The sequence below is a fragment of the Athene noctua genome, chromosome 3 (assembly GCF_965140245.1).
Source record: "Athene noctua chromosome 3, bAthNoc1.hap1.1, whole genome shotgun sequence".
Taxonomy (NCBI): Eukaryota; Metazoa; Chordata; class Aves; order Strigiformes; family Strigidae; genus Athene; species Athene noctua.
Window position 1 is genome coordinate 35,745,941 of NC_134039.1, and position 16,193 is coordinate 35,762,133.

Consider the following 16,193-nt stretch of genomic DNA (forward strand, 5'->3'; position numbering starts at 1 on the left):
GCCCATGGCTCCAGCCTGTCCAGGTCTCTCTGCAGAGCCTCCCTACCCTCGAGCAGATCAACACTCCCACCCAACTTGGGGTCATCTGCAAACTGACTGAGGGTGCACTCGATCCCCTCGTCTAGATCATCAATAAAGATGTTAAACAGGAGTGGCCCCAAAACCGAGCCCTGGGGGACACCACTCGTGACCGGCCGCCAACTGGATTTAACTCCATTCACCACAACTCTTTGGCCCCGGCCATCCAGCCAGTTTTTTACCCAGAGAAGTGTGTGCCCATCCAAGCCTCGAGCAGCCAGTTTCACCAGGAGAATGCTGTGGGAAATGGTATCAAAGGCCTTGCTAAAGTCAAGGTAGACAACACCCACAGCCTTTCCCTCATCCAATAAGCAGGTCACCCTGTTGTAGAAGGAGATCAGGTTTGTCAAGCAGGACCTGCCTTTCATAAACCCATGCTGACTGGGCCTGAGCATCTGGTTGTCCCACATGTGTGGTGTGATGGTACTCAGGATGAGCTGCTCCATCAGCTTCCCAGGCACCGAAGTCAAGCTGACAGTCATTTAGCTGGGGAATCCAACAACACTATATTAAGGTCTTGATGCTTTGCTAGCTTCCACCTGGGTCCTCCTCCCATAGGGCCAGGATCTCCCTTTCAGCTCAGGCCTAAGCCTACAGTCCCTGCCAGCTCCTATGTGGTAGGAATGCTGGTCTACAGCATGCTCCAAGCCATGCCTGGGCCTGGCAACGGATCCACTGGTCTAGTTACCTGACCCATGAACTGACTCTTCAGCTTGACCTCAGACTGCTCCCATCATGATGGAGCACCTGCTGGGCTGTGTCTGACCCCTAGCTACCCTCACCAGATCTGATCCTGACCTGTGGATTGACTTCCCAGCTTCAGCTCATACCTGCCTCATCACCACAAACTTGCCCAATGATCTGGATTCCTGGCTGAATCCGACCGCTGGGTGTTGCCCTGCCAGCCGTAGCATTGCCCTTGGCTGCTGGCTCCCCATCCTTCGCTGTGCCCTGACACTGCCCTCAAAACCATGAAATAATTGGTTAATATGGAGGAAATGAAAACACTAAGGCTTAAAATACTCATCTTTATAGAAAGAATGAAAATTGGGTCTTCTTGCAGTGCGTTTTTAAGGGTATTTAACACTACTCTGGTCTTGTGAGGTCCGCACAGAGATCCAGCTCCTATAAAGACTGGGGTGAGAGATCACCAATGCTGGGGAATCCTGCAAAGCATCAGCCACAGCTCAGCTTCAGTATGAACTCTTAGCTGAGCTGTACTCAAAGCTAGAACAAAGCTGACTCTTTCAGCATCATATGTTTATTCTGGTGGGTACTTTAACTCTAGCATGTCTCTATACCCGAGGAAAAAAAATCCTACCAGTACCACATTTCTCCTTTTCTCAATAAATAGATTGAGTATCTGAATCATAAATGTGACCTACAGATATGCATTATGGTTAAAAATCAAGGTGTTTATGTTCTTGCCAGTATGTGGGACCAAATAGTATGAAGTATCTAATCTAATATCAAATAAGCCAGATATGCTAACCTGATGAAAACTACAAATATTGCCTATTTGCAGTAAATAAACTTTTAAATTTATATAGTACATATAGGCCTTGCTGAAAATACTACTACCTTAAGTGTAAAAATAAATACAATGATATAAAACACAGATTTCCTGTCATGGACTAACAGTTACAGCCCATTTTCTGAACAAATGAAAATTCTCAATTCTATTAAAATGTCAAAATGTCATTATTATATAAAATGCACTGATACAAAAGATACTAATAAATATTTCTATACCTTCACTATTTAAGAGTGACGGTTCTTTAAGATACTACTCTGAAGGCCAGCTTACTAAAACTTTTTTTTCTCTAAATGACAAGAGCTATACCTTAAACTAAGATGTAAGCACAATAATACACAGCATACCTTTGCTGTATAAAAAGAAGTACAAGCTATCATATGCTGAATACTTTCATAATATCCTGCTTGTCTCCTCTGCAAAGCAGCACTTGGAATTTCTTGAAGGACAACTAAGCACTTAATGAGGATCTGTAAATACAAGGGTTAAAACAAAGTTTGGAGGGTGCAACACACAAGTAATTGATGGAGAACTTTAAAAATACTTTGAAATCTAACAGATAGGATCAAATGCTATCTCTACAAAAGCCAATAACAACATTTTAATCAAATTTAATGGTGTCAAGATTTCAACCACAGCCCTTTGGAATAAATGACATGTTCATATAAAATCACAGATATTAAATTACACATACAAGATGGATATTTTTGCTGATTTAATTAACATGAAATTAAAGAATGCTTATTTCAGTGAGATACTCCTAGTAGAGGACTACTTAAAAATATATCAGGTTGGTCAGGAATTTAAGTGGAAGACAAAGGTTTACAGTATAGTCTAAAACCAAAAAACTTTGTTCCCCCATTTTTGTCCATCAGACTTGAAAAGAATAGGTGAATAAATTTTTCTTTCCTTTAATAAGGAAATCTGAAAAAGAAGCCATTTCCAGTGGCTAGCTGTACCTTTAGTAGGTCATCACAACCAACAACTTCCTAAGAAAGAGGCAATCCCTGTATGTAAATTGATTTTAATTTTTTTTTTTGTAAACACTCCTAAAATCATCTCAGGGCCCTGACTGCCTGAATGGGCATTCCCTGAGCAGCCTTACTTGGGGCCTCCTCTCACACCTTCTGCCCCAGGGCCCAGTAGTCCCAACTAAACTCAGGCACAAGCCTTCAGTCCCCCCCTGCTTGAGCTATGGTATTGGTGTGCCAGTCTTCAGTTCTGACTCCTGGATGGACCTTGGACCTGTGTTGTAGCCTTGTCTCCAGTCTCTGGCTCCAGCTCCTACCACTCCTGACTTTTTCCCCTGGATGGACCCCGGGGTCAGCCCAATAACTTCACCTTCTCTGGACCCTCAGTGGGTCCTCTTACCAACACCCTACTCCTTACGGGGAATTATAGGGAATTATGGGGAAAATTCTGGGGAAAGAGTTGCATGTTTCTACTGTATCCTTGCTGAATCTAAAACCCACACCTGCTGCTTCAGAAATGGCAGGAAAGGATTCAGGAACAGAACTCTGTTTTCAAAGAGAAGGTGCTTGCTTCTGGAAAGCAGCACATGCCTGAAAACTAAAGACTGCATTAACAAAAACATTGAATAGGCTTCTTTCTTTAAGAAAAGAAGAAAACTGTATATGAAGCAAGCATTCCAAAAAAAGCCATAGGCAAATGCTGCTTTTCTTTCCTCAAAATTACCATCTGCAAATAGCATTCAAGTAGAAGTTACTTCATAGATTCTATTATAGGTTTAAAATACCAACAAATCATCCTGAAGGAAAAATCAGTATTCTGTAGTTACTTTAGCATATCTGAGAGCAGAATCTGTGCAGCTTACACTGAACATATATGCACTGGGAACACAAAAAACCATAAAAGGCTTTTCTGTCAGCAGCTACTAAGAACTAGAAGCCTAGACACCTAACTCTCCCAGTATACACTCCATTATAAGTTTAATTTGAGTCATTATAACTGCAGAACTTTGGTGACAGCTGCTTTATCTTAAAATGCTCTCACCTGAACTACTGGCACTGAAGAAATCTTGTGATAAATAATTGGAGCAAGGAGACCATAACATTGTACAACAGACTGCAGGGTGTAGCTTGCATTGTTCAACCAATTGCTAAGTTCAGTTGCCACAATCATTCTTTCACATTCTGCTAATCTAGAAACCTGTAAAATAAAAACACATTTTGATTCAAATATGAATTCTGTGATTTTAAATAATCTGAGAGTGAAAGATGTTACTGCAGTTTAAAAAGCAGTGTAAGCAGCAAGTGAGATAGAAGTTTAAAAATGAATTTTTCTAAGGTGCCAATGTAAACAAATGCAACATGATTCATGATTGCAAAGGAAATGATTGTTCTTGACCTAATTGTGCCCTCTTAATTTATCCATATATTTTGCAAAGTCTGGTTAACAACATCGACCTGTGCAGAGTGGAAATTTCACATGCTAACCTCTCAGAGTAGGTAAGGGGAGGATAACAACGCCTTCCTTTCCTTTCCAGTTATCTGCTGCAGTCCTTGTATGTGTGAGCAGATCCAGTAAAGTCACTGAGTAATCGACTGCTCACATTTTACGAGACAAGTACTTCAGCAAAGAAAGAGTAGAATAACAATTTAGTAATACAGGAGGCAAAGATTGATTACTCAAAAAAATAAAGTTTTTTGGGTCATTAGCATATCATTATACTATAATAAAGTCTGTAATAAGATAAAAGAAGCTTAGTATATTAAAACTGTTAGAAACCCTGTTAGAAGTTCAGTATTAATGAAAATATATGTACTAAATAGCAGAAATGTTTAAAATTAAAATTCAAAGATGCATCTTAGGCAAAAATAATAATGATTATATACTTTTTTCTTAAATTCCAGTCTACTGCCCCTGAAGTCAAGGAAAATCCTTCCCCATTTGGAATCAATGGGGTTTGGATCAGGCAATAACTGACTCAGAAACCATCTTTCCACCAGCATACAAAATAATCAACAGTTACTAAAATACTTCAGAAAGGGAGACCATAACCTGCAGAAAATGAAGTATTCCATAAATAGGATTAATGCATTACAACATTTATCTTGCACTGATGAAATAAAGATGATCAAATAGTAAAATCAAATCCAGTATATTATTTTAAGCCATACATACTTGTTTCTCATAAAGTATATCACTGGAACAGATGGAATCACAGAATAGTGCTCCTTCCATGACATTGATGTCACAGACAACAAATATATTCCTCAGAAAGAGGTGCAAGGTAATAGGAGAAGTCTGAGATATAGCTTCAAAACATAACCTACAAAATAAAAAAGCAAGAGAAAGGTAAAAGTAATGTTAATGATGATTCAGATATCACATGCCTGAAACTGCATTATATTAAAATGCAGACTTTAATTTTAAAGCTATGGACACAAAGGATTACTGTAGCTACTTCTGGAAATAAGACATGTACACAAAACTGAAAAAATGGCTTAAAATTTCTAACAAAAAAATAAAAGGGATAAGACTCCTTTTCAAACTGTTGTCTGCTTTCTATTATCCTAGGATGGCTTTTCCTTAGCTGTTTCATCTAATCCAATGAAACTTACTTTGAACTAACTTCGAAAACTTAGGATGCTACAGTTTATTTAACTGTCTTTATACATTATTTTTGTGTTCTGACAATAACACATGCAGTTGTGAAGCCCATTACTAAGTATTAGTAACAGACTCCTTTTCATCACTGATGTCTTATATTACAAGTCTCTAAAGAATCTCTTTTCTTCTGCCTGCTTTTTTGTTGTCATTTTAATTCCCTGGGGGTAGGGGGCTATTTGTCCTTGCTACATGTTTTTGTAAAATATTTTTATTAGGGGAAAAATCCTATGATTTTGAAGTATAAGAAACAAATGCCTCCTCCTCCTGGATTGTATTTCCTAAAAGAGACTGAAACTCAAGAAAGAAGATCAAATAGACACATTCACATACTTCACCTTACCAAAATAACAGCAGGGCTTCCAGCTGGAAACAAGTTTCCTTTCCTTCCAGCTCCCTCTACTGTCTTTTTAAGTCCTAAGTATTTTCAAACTAGTCCATCTAACTTCTTAGCTACCGACCAGTAAAACTGAAACTGCCTTATTTCAGGTCTGATACTGCAACTCTGAGATTCTTCCATATTAATTGTTAAATTTTTTTTTTTAAATTAGGCTTGGACATAACGGTCAGAAAAGCAAAATCCCTGAAACTGTTTTGCACAGCTATTTAAAATTTTCATCTGATTTATCTGAAAGCAGCTTCATTCAAATGTTATCTCTAGAGCTCTATGTGTTTAAAAAAACCCCACCCAAACCAAACAGAACCCCACAAAAACCAACACCTGTTTAGAAAAAAAGATTAATGAGAAACAGGTGGGGAAAAAAAAAAGCCACAAGGACCAGACCTGCATTCCTGCTTTGCTGCCTAGACCAGGGATAGATTTAAAACATCCACACGGTCATGAAATAGGATGTGTAGTGATTATCTGCCTGCATCAATGCAGTCCACAGGCTGCCTGTAAATCCCAAATGCTCTTAGGGCATGTAACATCAAGAATCTCGGTCAATTTGTATGCCTAATATCAGACACCTGGTGGCACTTGAAGGACAGACAGGATACACACCAGTGGTCTGGCTGAGCCCCAAATAGCAAGAAGTATGCTTAGGCACTTTACTTTCTCTTGTAACAGGATTCAAAGCACACACAAGCCTACACTATCTGCATGCATCCAAACAGCATTACCATGAGAAAACCGTGGGGTCTGGTGCAAAAATATCAAAGCAATATACAGGAAACACTAGCTACATTATATGTCTCAGAATAGCTGATTACCGGTTCTTCTGTCTGTAAAGTGGAAATGGAAACAAACTTTTAGGAAATCCCCCTAATACCAATTTCTTGAACCAAAGACCTTTATTTCTTTATTTCTTCTTTAATTCTTGAAACGTTCAGTTAACACAGCCGCAATAAGATTATTTCTTGTCATTATGGTTTCAAGACTAAACCAGACTGTCAAACTGAAACAGATATGGTGGAAAAATTTTTTATACTTCCTCCACAAGTTTGCCAAAACTTTCCTAATGAAAGAATTAGTCTAAAAAGAATTCCATGCAAGTGAAGATGATGCTTTGTGTTCAGTTATGTTGGATGTCAATTCATTATCAAATTATAAGCAGTCAAATAACATTTAAAACTTTTTTTATTATAGTATTTCGTATCTATTATTTTATAAAAGTCTCTTTTATCTGGAAATTAATTAATTTTTGATTAATTTTGCATTTGATCTATTGAATTTCAGTGAATGTAATCTCAAAATTTCTAGCTGGGCTTTGTCATAATGAAAAACCTGTATTATGGTTGAACATTTGAAATTTATGTATAAATGAATTAAATTTAAATATCTTTTCTAAAGTACTTTATATATATTCAGATACTATTGGCAGATTATATAGCCACGCCAAAACACAATTAGCAGACAATGGGTAACATTTTAGGTGGTGCTTTTAACAAAATTTTCACAATTTCTGAACTCTACTGCTCCCTTAACTAGAAAGTCAAGAACCTAGTGCACATTACACACATATAAAAATGAATCACACAGAATTAATAGGCACTTTATGATTTCCAATTATCCTAAGAAAACAATCATTATAAAGAATTAAGTGCATAAATGCTAGTAGTTCCATAAACAGCAAAAATCCTCTACTAATTATAAACCACTGTATTTTTCAAATTTCAAATCTTTTTTCCCAAATGTTTTTTATATTGCAACAAAATTTCACAACCTGATACTCTTTAAAGTAAAATGTGCACATCTATAATTAACTATTATTTTAATTTTGTTTTCACCAGTTACCTGTTTTCAGATATAGTCAAATTACTACTTGCAGAAATAACAGCTGCACTGGCAGGCAGTGGAGAAGAATTTGAAACGAAATAATCCCACATTGGTGAAAATGCTTCTCTGGCTAATGTATAATTGCCAGTCTGATAGGCTATCTACAAAAAAAAAAAAAAGACCAAGTTTCCATGTTTGTCAAATAACCAAGCCAAATACGATTATAGTATAAAGAAGATAATTTAAAACTCCCCCCAACATGTAAATTTATGATTTCTTTAAGAATATTCTGACATACTTGAATAAAACACATGTAGTAGCAATCTGATTCTACTAATATTAGTTTGCCTTCAGAATTAGAATCAGAGAAGGCAAAAGAGTTTCTTGACTGTTAAACAAGGATCTAACAGCCCCCTGTGGAATTCTTCATGGGTACTGTGCCGCAGTTTTTGAAGGCATATTATTTCACCTAGATTCATTTTACTTTTGCTAATACTGCAGAATGCCCTGCTGCTCTGGATAACGGGATGTAAATGAAGCTACACAAGTAGGCATAAATTCATGTAGATACTCTTACTCTGGAAGATTTTAGGAAATCTTCTAATCATTCCCCATGATCTGATCTATAGGGCTCAACAATGTCATTTTCTCCATGTCACAATCTCCTTTAAATTTTCTTTATTAAGAATACAGGAAGATATGATAAGGGTCTGACAGAGCCTTTGTGATTTTCCACAAGACACTACAAAAATAATTTCAATATGAAAATTGTTGGATTTGATACCTGGTAGCTTCAATCACATTTTGCATCCCATACTACAATGACTAATAAGATGTTTTCTAGCACTTGATCTCAATCACAAAAACAAAAAAAAAATTTATAAAAAGTTGTTAAATTCAGATTGAAAACCAGAAACAGCGATAAGAAAACTAGCTGAGAGACATCTTTCCCTGTAAACTACAATTCTGAATAATTTTGAATTAAGAATTAAGTTACTCAAATATACCATTTCTTATGTTAAAATTGTGATTTGTGCTTATCAAGCTTTTTGCAAGAAAGTCTTGAATTTTTACCAGAAAATTTTTAGAGCTACCAGTGAAAACAAGTAATTGCAACCAAATAAAAGTAGGTGTTTATTATCAAACATTCTAACCCTACCTCAGTTAGATAGGCTCTAACAGTAGTAGTGGAAAGAGGTGGATAAGCAAGGATTGGCTTGGTTGTTTCTCCAATGGCATCACCAATAAGTTTTCCATCAGAAGAATATGCTGCAACTGCAAATATGTAATTCTCATTGGGATCTAAGCCTTGTATTTCCAAAAGGCTTTTCCCATCAGCTGGTACCTATAAAATAAAAATGTTTTCTAGTTACACCCACTGTACATATCAAAACCAAATCTCAAATGCTAAACTTGTATTGTTAAATAAATTAGTTAATGATCTTGAATATAGTCAAAGTACCACCTAGATTAACAGACGTGTCAAGTTTCCATGTAATATTAGGTTCTTGAGGACAATGCAAAAAGAATGAAATGACAGGGGAAAAAAGTATCAGTTTTCTCTGGAATGCAGCTGAGTTAACACAGCACATAACCTAAAAGAACAGCTAAGTACCGGGACCTGGATTTTCTCTAAGACTTTTTTTCCACTTACACATTCACACTGTGAGTTTGCATGCTTGCTGGAAACATTCTAGCCCTGAGCTGCGCTTCCAAAGAAAGAACATATTGCTCTCCTCCATACAGGCCACATGCATGCATTAGATATGGGCAGAGAATGTCTCAGGTCCTCTCAGTACCATTAATAGGATTTTGGAGTTTGTGAAACAAACAACATACTTTCAAGATCTTTTCTTCATTTTTCTTTCGGTAATTATCCACCTGCACTTTAACATTGTGGCTCACTCCTAACAGGCTTTTCCACCTTTCCCTCCATGACTAGGAAAACTTACACAAAGGAAAGTTTGCAGATGACACCAAGTTAAGCGGGAGTGTCGATCTGCATGAGGATAGGAAGGCTCTACAGAGAGACTTGGATAGATTGGATCAGTGGGCCAACGTTAACAGGCTGAGCTTCAACAAGGCCAAGTGCCAGGTCCTGCACTTGGGCCACAGCAACCCCCTGCACCGCTACAGGCTTGGGGAGGTGTGGCTGGCGAATTGTCTGGGAGAGAAGGGTCTGGGGGTTCTAACTGACAAGCAGCTGAACATGAGCCAGCAGTGTGCCCGGGTGGCCAAGAAAGCCAATGGCATCCTGGCTTGTATTAGAAATAGTGTAACCAGCAGAAGTAGGGAGGTGATAGTCCCCCTGTACTCTGCACTGGTGAGGCCACACCTGGAGTATTGTGTCCAGTTTTGGGCACTTCAATATGAGAGAGATATCGAGGTGCTGGAGGGAGTGCAGAGGAGGGCAACAAAGCTGGTGAAGGGCCTGGAGAATAAATCCTATGAGGAGCGATTGAAGGAGCTGGGACTGTTCAGTTTGAGGAAGAGAAGGCTGAGGGGAGACTTCATCACTCTCTACAACTACCTGAAAGGACACTGTAGAAAGATTGGTGCTGGTCTCTTCTCCCAGGACATTAGGAAAAAAATTTTCACAGAAAGAGTGGTCAGACAGTGGAATAGGCTGCCCAGGGAGGTGGTGAAGTCACCATCCCTGGATGTGTTTAAGGGTTGTTTAGATGAGATGGGGGATATGGTGTAGGGGAGAACTTTGTAGAGTAGGGCTGATGGTTGGACTCTATGATCCCAAGGGTCTTTTTCAACCTGAATGATTCTATGATTCTGTGAAACTGTTAGGGTCTTGAAACAACAAAAAACGTGTGACTGAAGCACAACACGAGAAATGAGATCATCATAATGTAGCAACAACACAGTGCTCTTACCCAAATACTGTATGGCCTTCATAATGAGACTTCTGAACAACAGAAATCCCTTCAGATGCTGGGGCTGAATCCTGAACCAGCAGACCAGAAGTTAGCATAAAATAGTCTGTAGTATCCCTTTAGAGCAAGCTTTTCTCATGTTGATAGGTTGATAACTCATTTCACCATGATGAATTCTAAACCTTTTCCATGGAGCAGGTAGATAGTGACTTTGTCTGCAAGTCAGTATTTCACACAAGCATACTAAAGCAACCAGAACTTCCATTGCTGAGGCCTATGGTTAACCTCAGGTCTGTACGTCTCCAGTGCCTGCCAGAGCTAAGACAGTCAGTGGCTTGGATGGATTGCAGGAAGTTCACAGAAAGAACAGCTAGCAGTGGGGTGAAAGTCTCCAATTAAATACTTAATTTACCTGGAGCAGGATAGTATATTGAAAATAGCTCCCTAGACATTGCAAGAAGCTTGATTCTCTGGATTTGATAATAAGAATATCAAGAATAACATCAAAGCCTCTATTGCAAGTAGCTACATACATTTTTGCTTTTTATACTCCTTCCTTCTTGGGGAGGAGATGGGGGGAACAGGCTCAAAGGGAAAGATCTCCTCTCCATCACCAAAGACAAGTTTATCAGTGATAGTATAAAGCTTGCTCACAAAACCAGTAAAGCTTGAAACATTGGGCAAAAGATGTTGAGATCATTCTTCTGTCACAGTGCAAAACAGACCTGCCCTGCAAAGAACAGAACTCTTCATGAAGATTTCCAGATACAAAAATGATCACTCAGGTCTGCAACTACAGTAAAATTTGCTGAAGAGGACATGCTGAAGGTTTTTTTCCCCCTTTTGAATGATCACAGTTGTAATTCAGGTGGACAATGCAACAGCATGCATAAGTGAGTGAAAAACAGAACTCAGTCTGTGCAGGAACACCAGACTGTTATCCAAAGAAAAAACTAACACGATACAAAAAACCCAAAATAAATTCAGAAAATAAAATGTCAAATTGTAATGAAGAAATAATATAAAAGAGTACTGGCACAGTCACATGATCAGTCCTAAGTGACCAAAGATGTGTGGAATGATTTGTCACACCGCATGTTCACAGCATAAAAGAGAAAGACCATGAGCTTAGAATCATGTCTGAACATGAAGGTCATTGAAGGAGTTATAATCATGTTGCCAGAATTAAGTAAGGTAAAGTCTTGTTAAGAAGAAATAGCCGATAGAAGTTACACAATTAAGAAAAAGATTAAATTTTATATTTCTGTTTAGAATTTCTCTTTTTCTTAATCCCTCACAAGAATAGCATTTTGGGGCACACTCTATACATACATCATAAACTTCATTTTCATTTTATATTTCTTAGATGTCACTCAAAAAACAGAGTTATAACAGAAGGGACAGAGACTTGTCTAACATGAAGCTTTTGAATAATTTAATTCATTATTCAAAAAAGGTTCCTAGAATCTTCTTTGGTTTTTTGTATGCCTTCAGCCTAGCAAGATTTCAGTTGTTTAAATTAAAGATCAAAAGATTTGTCAAAGGTTTGGCCAGTTACCTGATTAAAGAAAGATGTCAGATGTATACCCTTAGAAAGCTGGGGTTTTTTAGAGGAAGAGAGAATGATCTAAAGGAGCTTTACCTCTTTCTTACCTCTTCTCCTGCATTTAGAAGTTTATTGTTATTTAACCTTATTTTCATATTTCTTCCTCCTGCTACAGAGCCAAAAATACTGTACCATGAAACCTTTGAAGAAAATGAGAACAAAATGATACATAATAGTATTTCCAACTTTTGCCTAACATTGAATGTAGACTTTGTGAAAACATCTCTGAAAAAAACCCCTTAAGTGATAATGTATAGTCTAACTGCACTAAAAACATTTATTAATTGATTTAGGTGGAGAACTAGATATACTGCAAAGGCAATAAAAGCAAATAACTCTCCATTATACTGTTTCCTACCTTGAGCTACCCTATACCTCAAATCTATCTCGAAGATAAATTCTGTATGTCATCCTGTAGATTTAAAGTAATCTAGATCTGTTATTTGATCCTTGCAATGATATTCTTCTAAAGTTGACATCAGGTTCTGATTCTACCTGAGGACAGATTCTTAAAAACAGACAACAGAAATGCAGGTATGAAGTAATGCAGTAATATTTTCTAAACAAGTAATGTTCTTAGTTCCTATTGAAATCAATGGTTTTTTAATGCCATCGAGCTGCTGATTATCTCATTGGGCGTATCATCTGAACTTTTCAATATCTTTAACAAAGGAAACATTTGAGCATGTATTCCTGGATCACTGCTCAATAGTGTTCAGTGAGATCAAACATGGAAACTAATTTTGATTTCATCTCTGCAGAACTGGGCAGATGGATTTCAGTAAGTTATGCATCTGATTAAGTTCTCTTGGATTAAACAACTTCTGCTAAAAAATGCACTATATCTATTTACTTTCCATAGACATTTAAACAGACCTCAGGTTTGACAAATGAGGCTATTTTTCAACATATACAAACTCTGTACAGCTAAAACGTTCATTTTTCTTGTAATGCACATGATTTGTCTTCCAGTGAATCCTGACTTTTTCAGAAGGAGATAGTGAAATAGAGATTATTTTCAGCAAATGAGCAACTTTAAGATCAGGAAATTTTAGAGTACTTTGACTTCTAGCAAAGTAAAATGTCTAATTAAATCCTAACTATCCATTTCCAGTTAATAAGTACTTCATAAAAAGTACCCTTCATGTTTGCTCAACAGTTATGTGTATCTCTATGAAAAAAGTTTTCCCAGAATTTCTGGGCTCAAACACTACTAATCACCGTGCGCCATCTAGTGGCCTAATATGTTATATTCATGCCCCTGTATTGAAAATGTAGTATTGACATTTAGTAAACAGATGAACTACCAGGCTTTAAAGAATAACTTTTTATTTTATGCTCAATAGGTATAAAAAAATAATAACTTTTCCTTAATTAATTTCTTTGAAATTCACTAATTAAACTGCAAGTTATAAAACAACTGCTCACAGAAACATTCTTACCACTATTAATGAGGTTTGAGTTTCTACTGGTTTTATAAACATTGTTATTTTGAAGAAGATTGCAAAATCACTAAGAAAATTTCTCTCTCAAGAAAACTGCAGCTAGTGAATTTTTCATACTTCAGCCTGTTTGAACCCTTTCAGGACGTATGAAGGAGAATAAGGCAATCTGGAACAGTCAGCATGGATTTACAAAGGGCAAATCATGGCTGACCACCGTGGTTGGCCTCTGTGACAAAAGTACCTGATTTGCAGAGCTGGGGAGAGGAGTAGATGCCATCTACCTCGACCTTAGCAAAGCAATATTTTTAATGCTGTCTCCCAGTATCCTTATATCCAAGTTAGGATTATACAGTATGGGGGTATGAACAGATAAATGGGTGAAACAATGATTAAAACATCAGAATTAGAGAATAGTTGTTGATGGTTCATACTCTACCTGGAGGATGGTAACAAGTCGAGCACTGCAGGGGACTATCCTGGGACCTGTGTTGTTTAATATCTTTAGCAACGGCATGAGAAAAAAAGTGAGCACACACTCACCAGGTTTGCAGATGATGCCACATTGACGGAAAACAGCATTGAGGGCAGTAGTGCTATTCAGAGGGACCTAAAGAACCCAGACAAATGGGCCAAGAGGAACCTCATGAAATTTAACAAGGACAAATGCAAAGTCTTGCACTGGGAAGAAAGAATCCCTTGCAAGGATATAGGCTGGGGACTGATGGCATTGGGAGCAGCACTAAAAGGAGCAAGAGGTCATGTTAGACAGCAAATTGAAGAGAAGCCAGCAGTGTGCCATGGAAGCAAAGCAGCCTAAAAGCATCCTCAACTGTATTAACAGATGTATAGTTATGAGATTGAGGAACATCCTCATGCCCCTTTGCTCAGCACTCGTTAGACTACATTTACATACCATGGCCAGTTTCCCTCCTGCCCCCCAGCATTCTAGCAAGGAATGTTCAACAACTAGAATGATTACAGCAGAGGCCCACCAAGATGGTCAGCAGCTGGAGCACTAGCCCTGGAAGAAGAGTTTGAGAGAGTTGGGCTTATTCTTCCTGGAGAAGAAGTAGCCTCAGAGGACTACCAGGAGCCCTTGAGTGCCTGCAAACAAGTGGTGAAGATGTAGCCAGGCTTTTCACAGTAGTGCACGGTAGGAGGATAAAAATTGAAGCAAAAGAGATTCCAACTGTACATAAATAAAAAAAATTTTCCCCATGAGCAGGTTGCCCTGTTGGAACGGGTTGCCCAGAGAAGCGGTTCCGTCTCCGTCCTTGGAGGATCTCAGAACTAACTGCCCTGAGCAACCTGGTCTAATCTTATAGCCAACCCTACTTTGAGCAGAAGGTTGGACTAGAGACCTCTCCTAAAATCCCTTATGATTGGAGTACTTCTGTGATTCCACATGTTCAACAGAAGGCAGATTTTTCCACCTGAACTATGGCACTTCAGCACTTCATTAACAGAGGTTTCAGTGTGGTATTTTCTTGAATCACATGATGCAACAGCCTTGCATCTCTTCAGAGGGAACTAGGAGTATGTCAGGCCCTAAGCGAGAGAATAAGCTTTTGACAAGTAGAATAAGTAAGTGTTATATGACAGAAGCACGAGGGAACATGATGCATGAGATGAAGAAAGTTTCATGCAAATATGAAGATCAAAACAGTGAGTCACAATTGACTCATGGCGGGGAAGAAAGCATACTTTTAAGTCAGAATAACACAGTCTTCTCAAGAACAGGGAAAAGTCTGATGGCATAGCACTGTTGAAACAACTTCTGCTCTATCATGTATTGTGTAGTTATTTCTTACACAGTCATCATGAAAAACATTACCTGAATATCTGAGGAGAACGGGGCTGGTTTAAATGTCATGGAGCAATGTGATCTAGAAAGTAATAGAGGAGGAGGAGGAGTCCTGCTTTTATTCTTGCTGCTCTTAGCTTCTTTGAGACTGTGATACAATGCACTTTGTTCAGCTTCAACTTGCTCAATTAATGTTAGTACTTCCTATGATTTAAATCAAAAGGGAAAAACTATTAAAACATAACAATGAGACAGTTTTAACATAAATGGTTTTCAAAATGAGTTTACAAAATTTCACTGCTATGTAGAAAACTTGTAGATTTTCATATCATCTTACATCCTAAATTAGGATGAGTGGTACTTTGTGTAAGCCTTACATATGCAGATTAATTTCACAATGTATAATAAAGAGAATGCAGAGTTGCATATGAAAGAGGCAGGCAGGGCTGAGGCATACCCAATTTTGGAAGAACCTATAGGAAAAAAGAGGGTGATCACAAATAATGTTGATTAGCAAGTAGTGTCAACCAGTGATTAGCTCCAACAAGAAACAAAAAAGATATCAACTCTTATTTAGGAGAGAGATGGAGACATAATCCATGCAATTTCTGAAGGATCTGTGGAAGTGGTGAGACTGATTTTCTGTACTCCAGAAATAGAGGAAAGAAAGAAAGTCCAGAAATAAAGAAAAGGGAGGAGAATGCAGGCCCAGAAAACGTAGGGCTAAGCCACTTCCCTTGGTTAGCTGGAGAGAGCTGAGAGCTGACTGACATTCTATTAGTGTCTTTCAAAAATGTGGGGGCCTCATTGTTTTGCCAATTATCAGGCCTAGCATAAAGGACACAGCCAGCATAAAGATAAAACAATAACCAAATTGTATTTGATACAAAAGGGTCAGTACATGGGTGAGCACTGGGGGTACAAACAAGTCAGATTATACATAATGGACATCAATCCCACTAACCCCAACAACGACACCACACAACCAACAAT

General features: G+C 38.0%; 1 protein-coding gene across 1 annotated transcript in view; it reads right to left on the bottom strand.

The window, feature by feature from the left end:
* Window positions 1-16,193, bottom strand: part of CFAP54 (cilia and flagella associated protein 54) — a 121,560-nt gene that overhangs the window by 72,302 nt on the left and 33,065 nt on the right. Inside the window, exons 21-27 of the mRNA XM_074901471.1 lie at window positions 15,231-15,404; window positions 11,999-12,091; window positions 8,620-8,805; window positions 7,479-7,621; window positions 4,757-4,904; window positions 3,626-3,781; window positions 1,960-2,082 (exon numbers count right to left, since the gene is read on the bottom strand). Of these exons, the coding sequence (XP_074757572.1) occupies window positions 1,960-2,082; window positions 3,626-3,781; window positions 4,757-4,904; window positions 7,479-7,621; window positions 8,620-8,805; window positions 11,999-12,091; window positions 15,231-15,404 (1,023 nt within the window). The remainder of the gene's footprint in view (window positions 1-1,959; window positions 2,083-3,625; window positions 3,782-4,756; window positions 4,905-7,478; window positions 7,622-8,619; window positions 8,806-11,998; window positions 12,092-15,230; window positions 15,405-16,193) is intronic.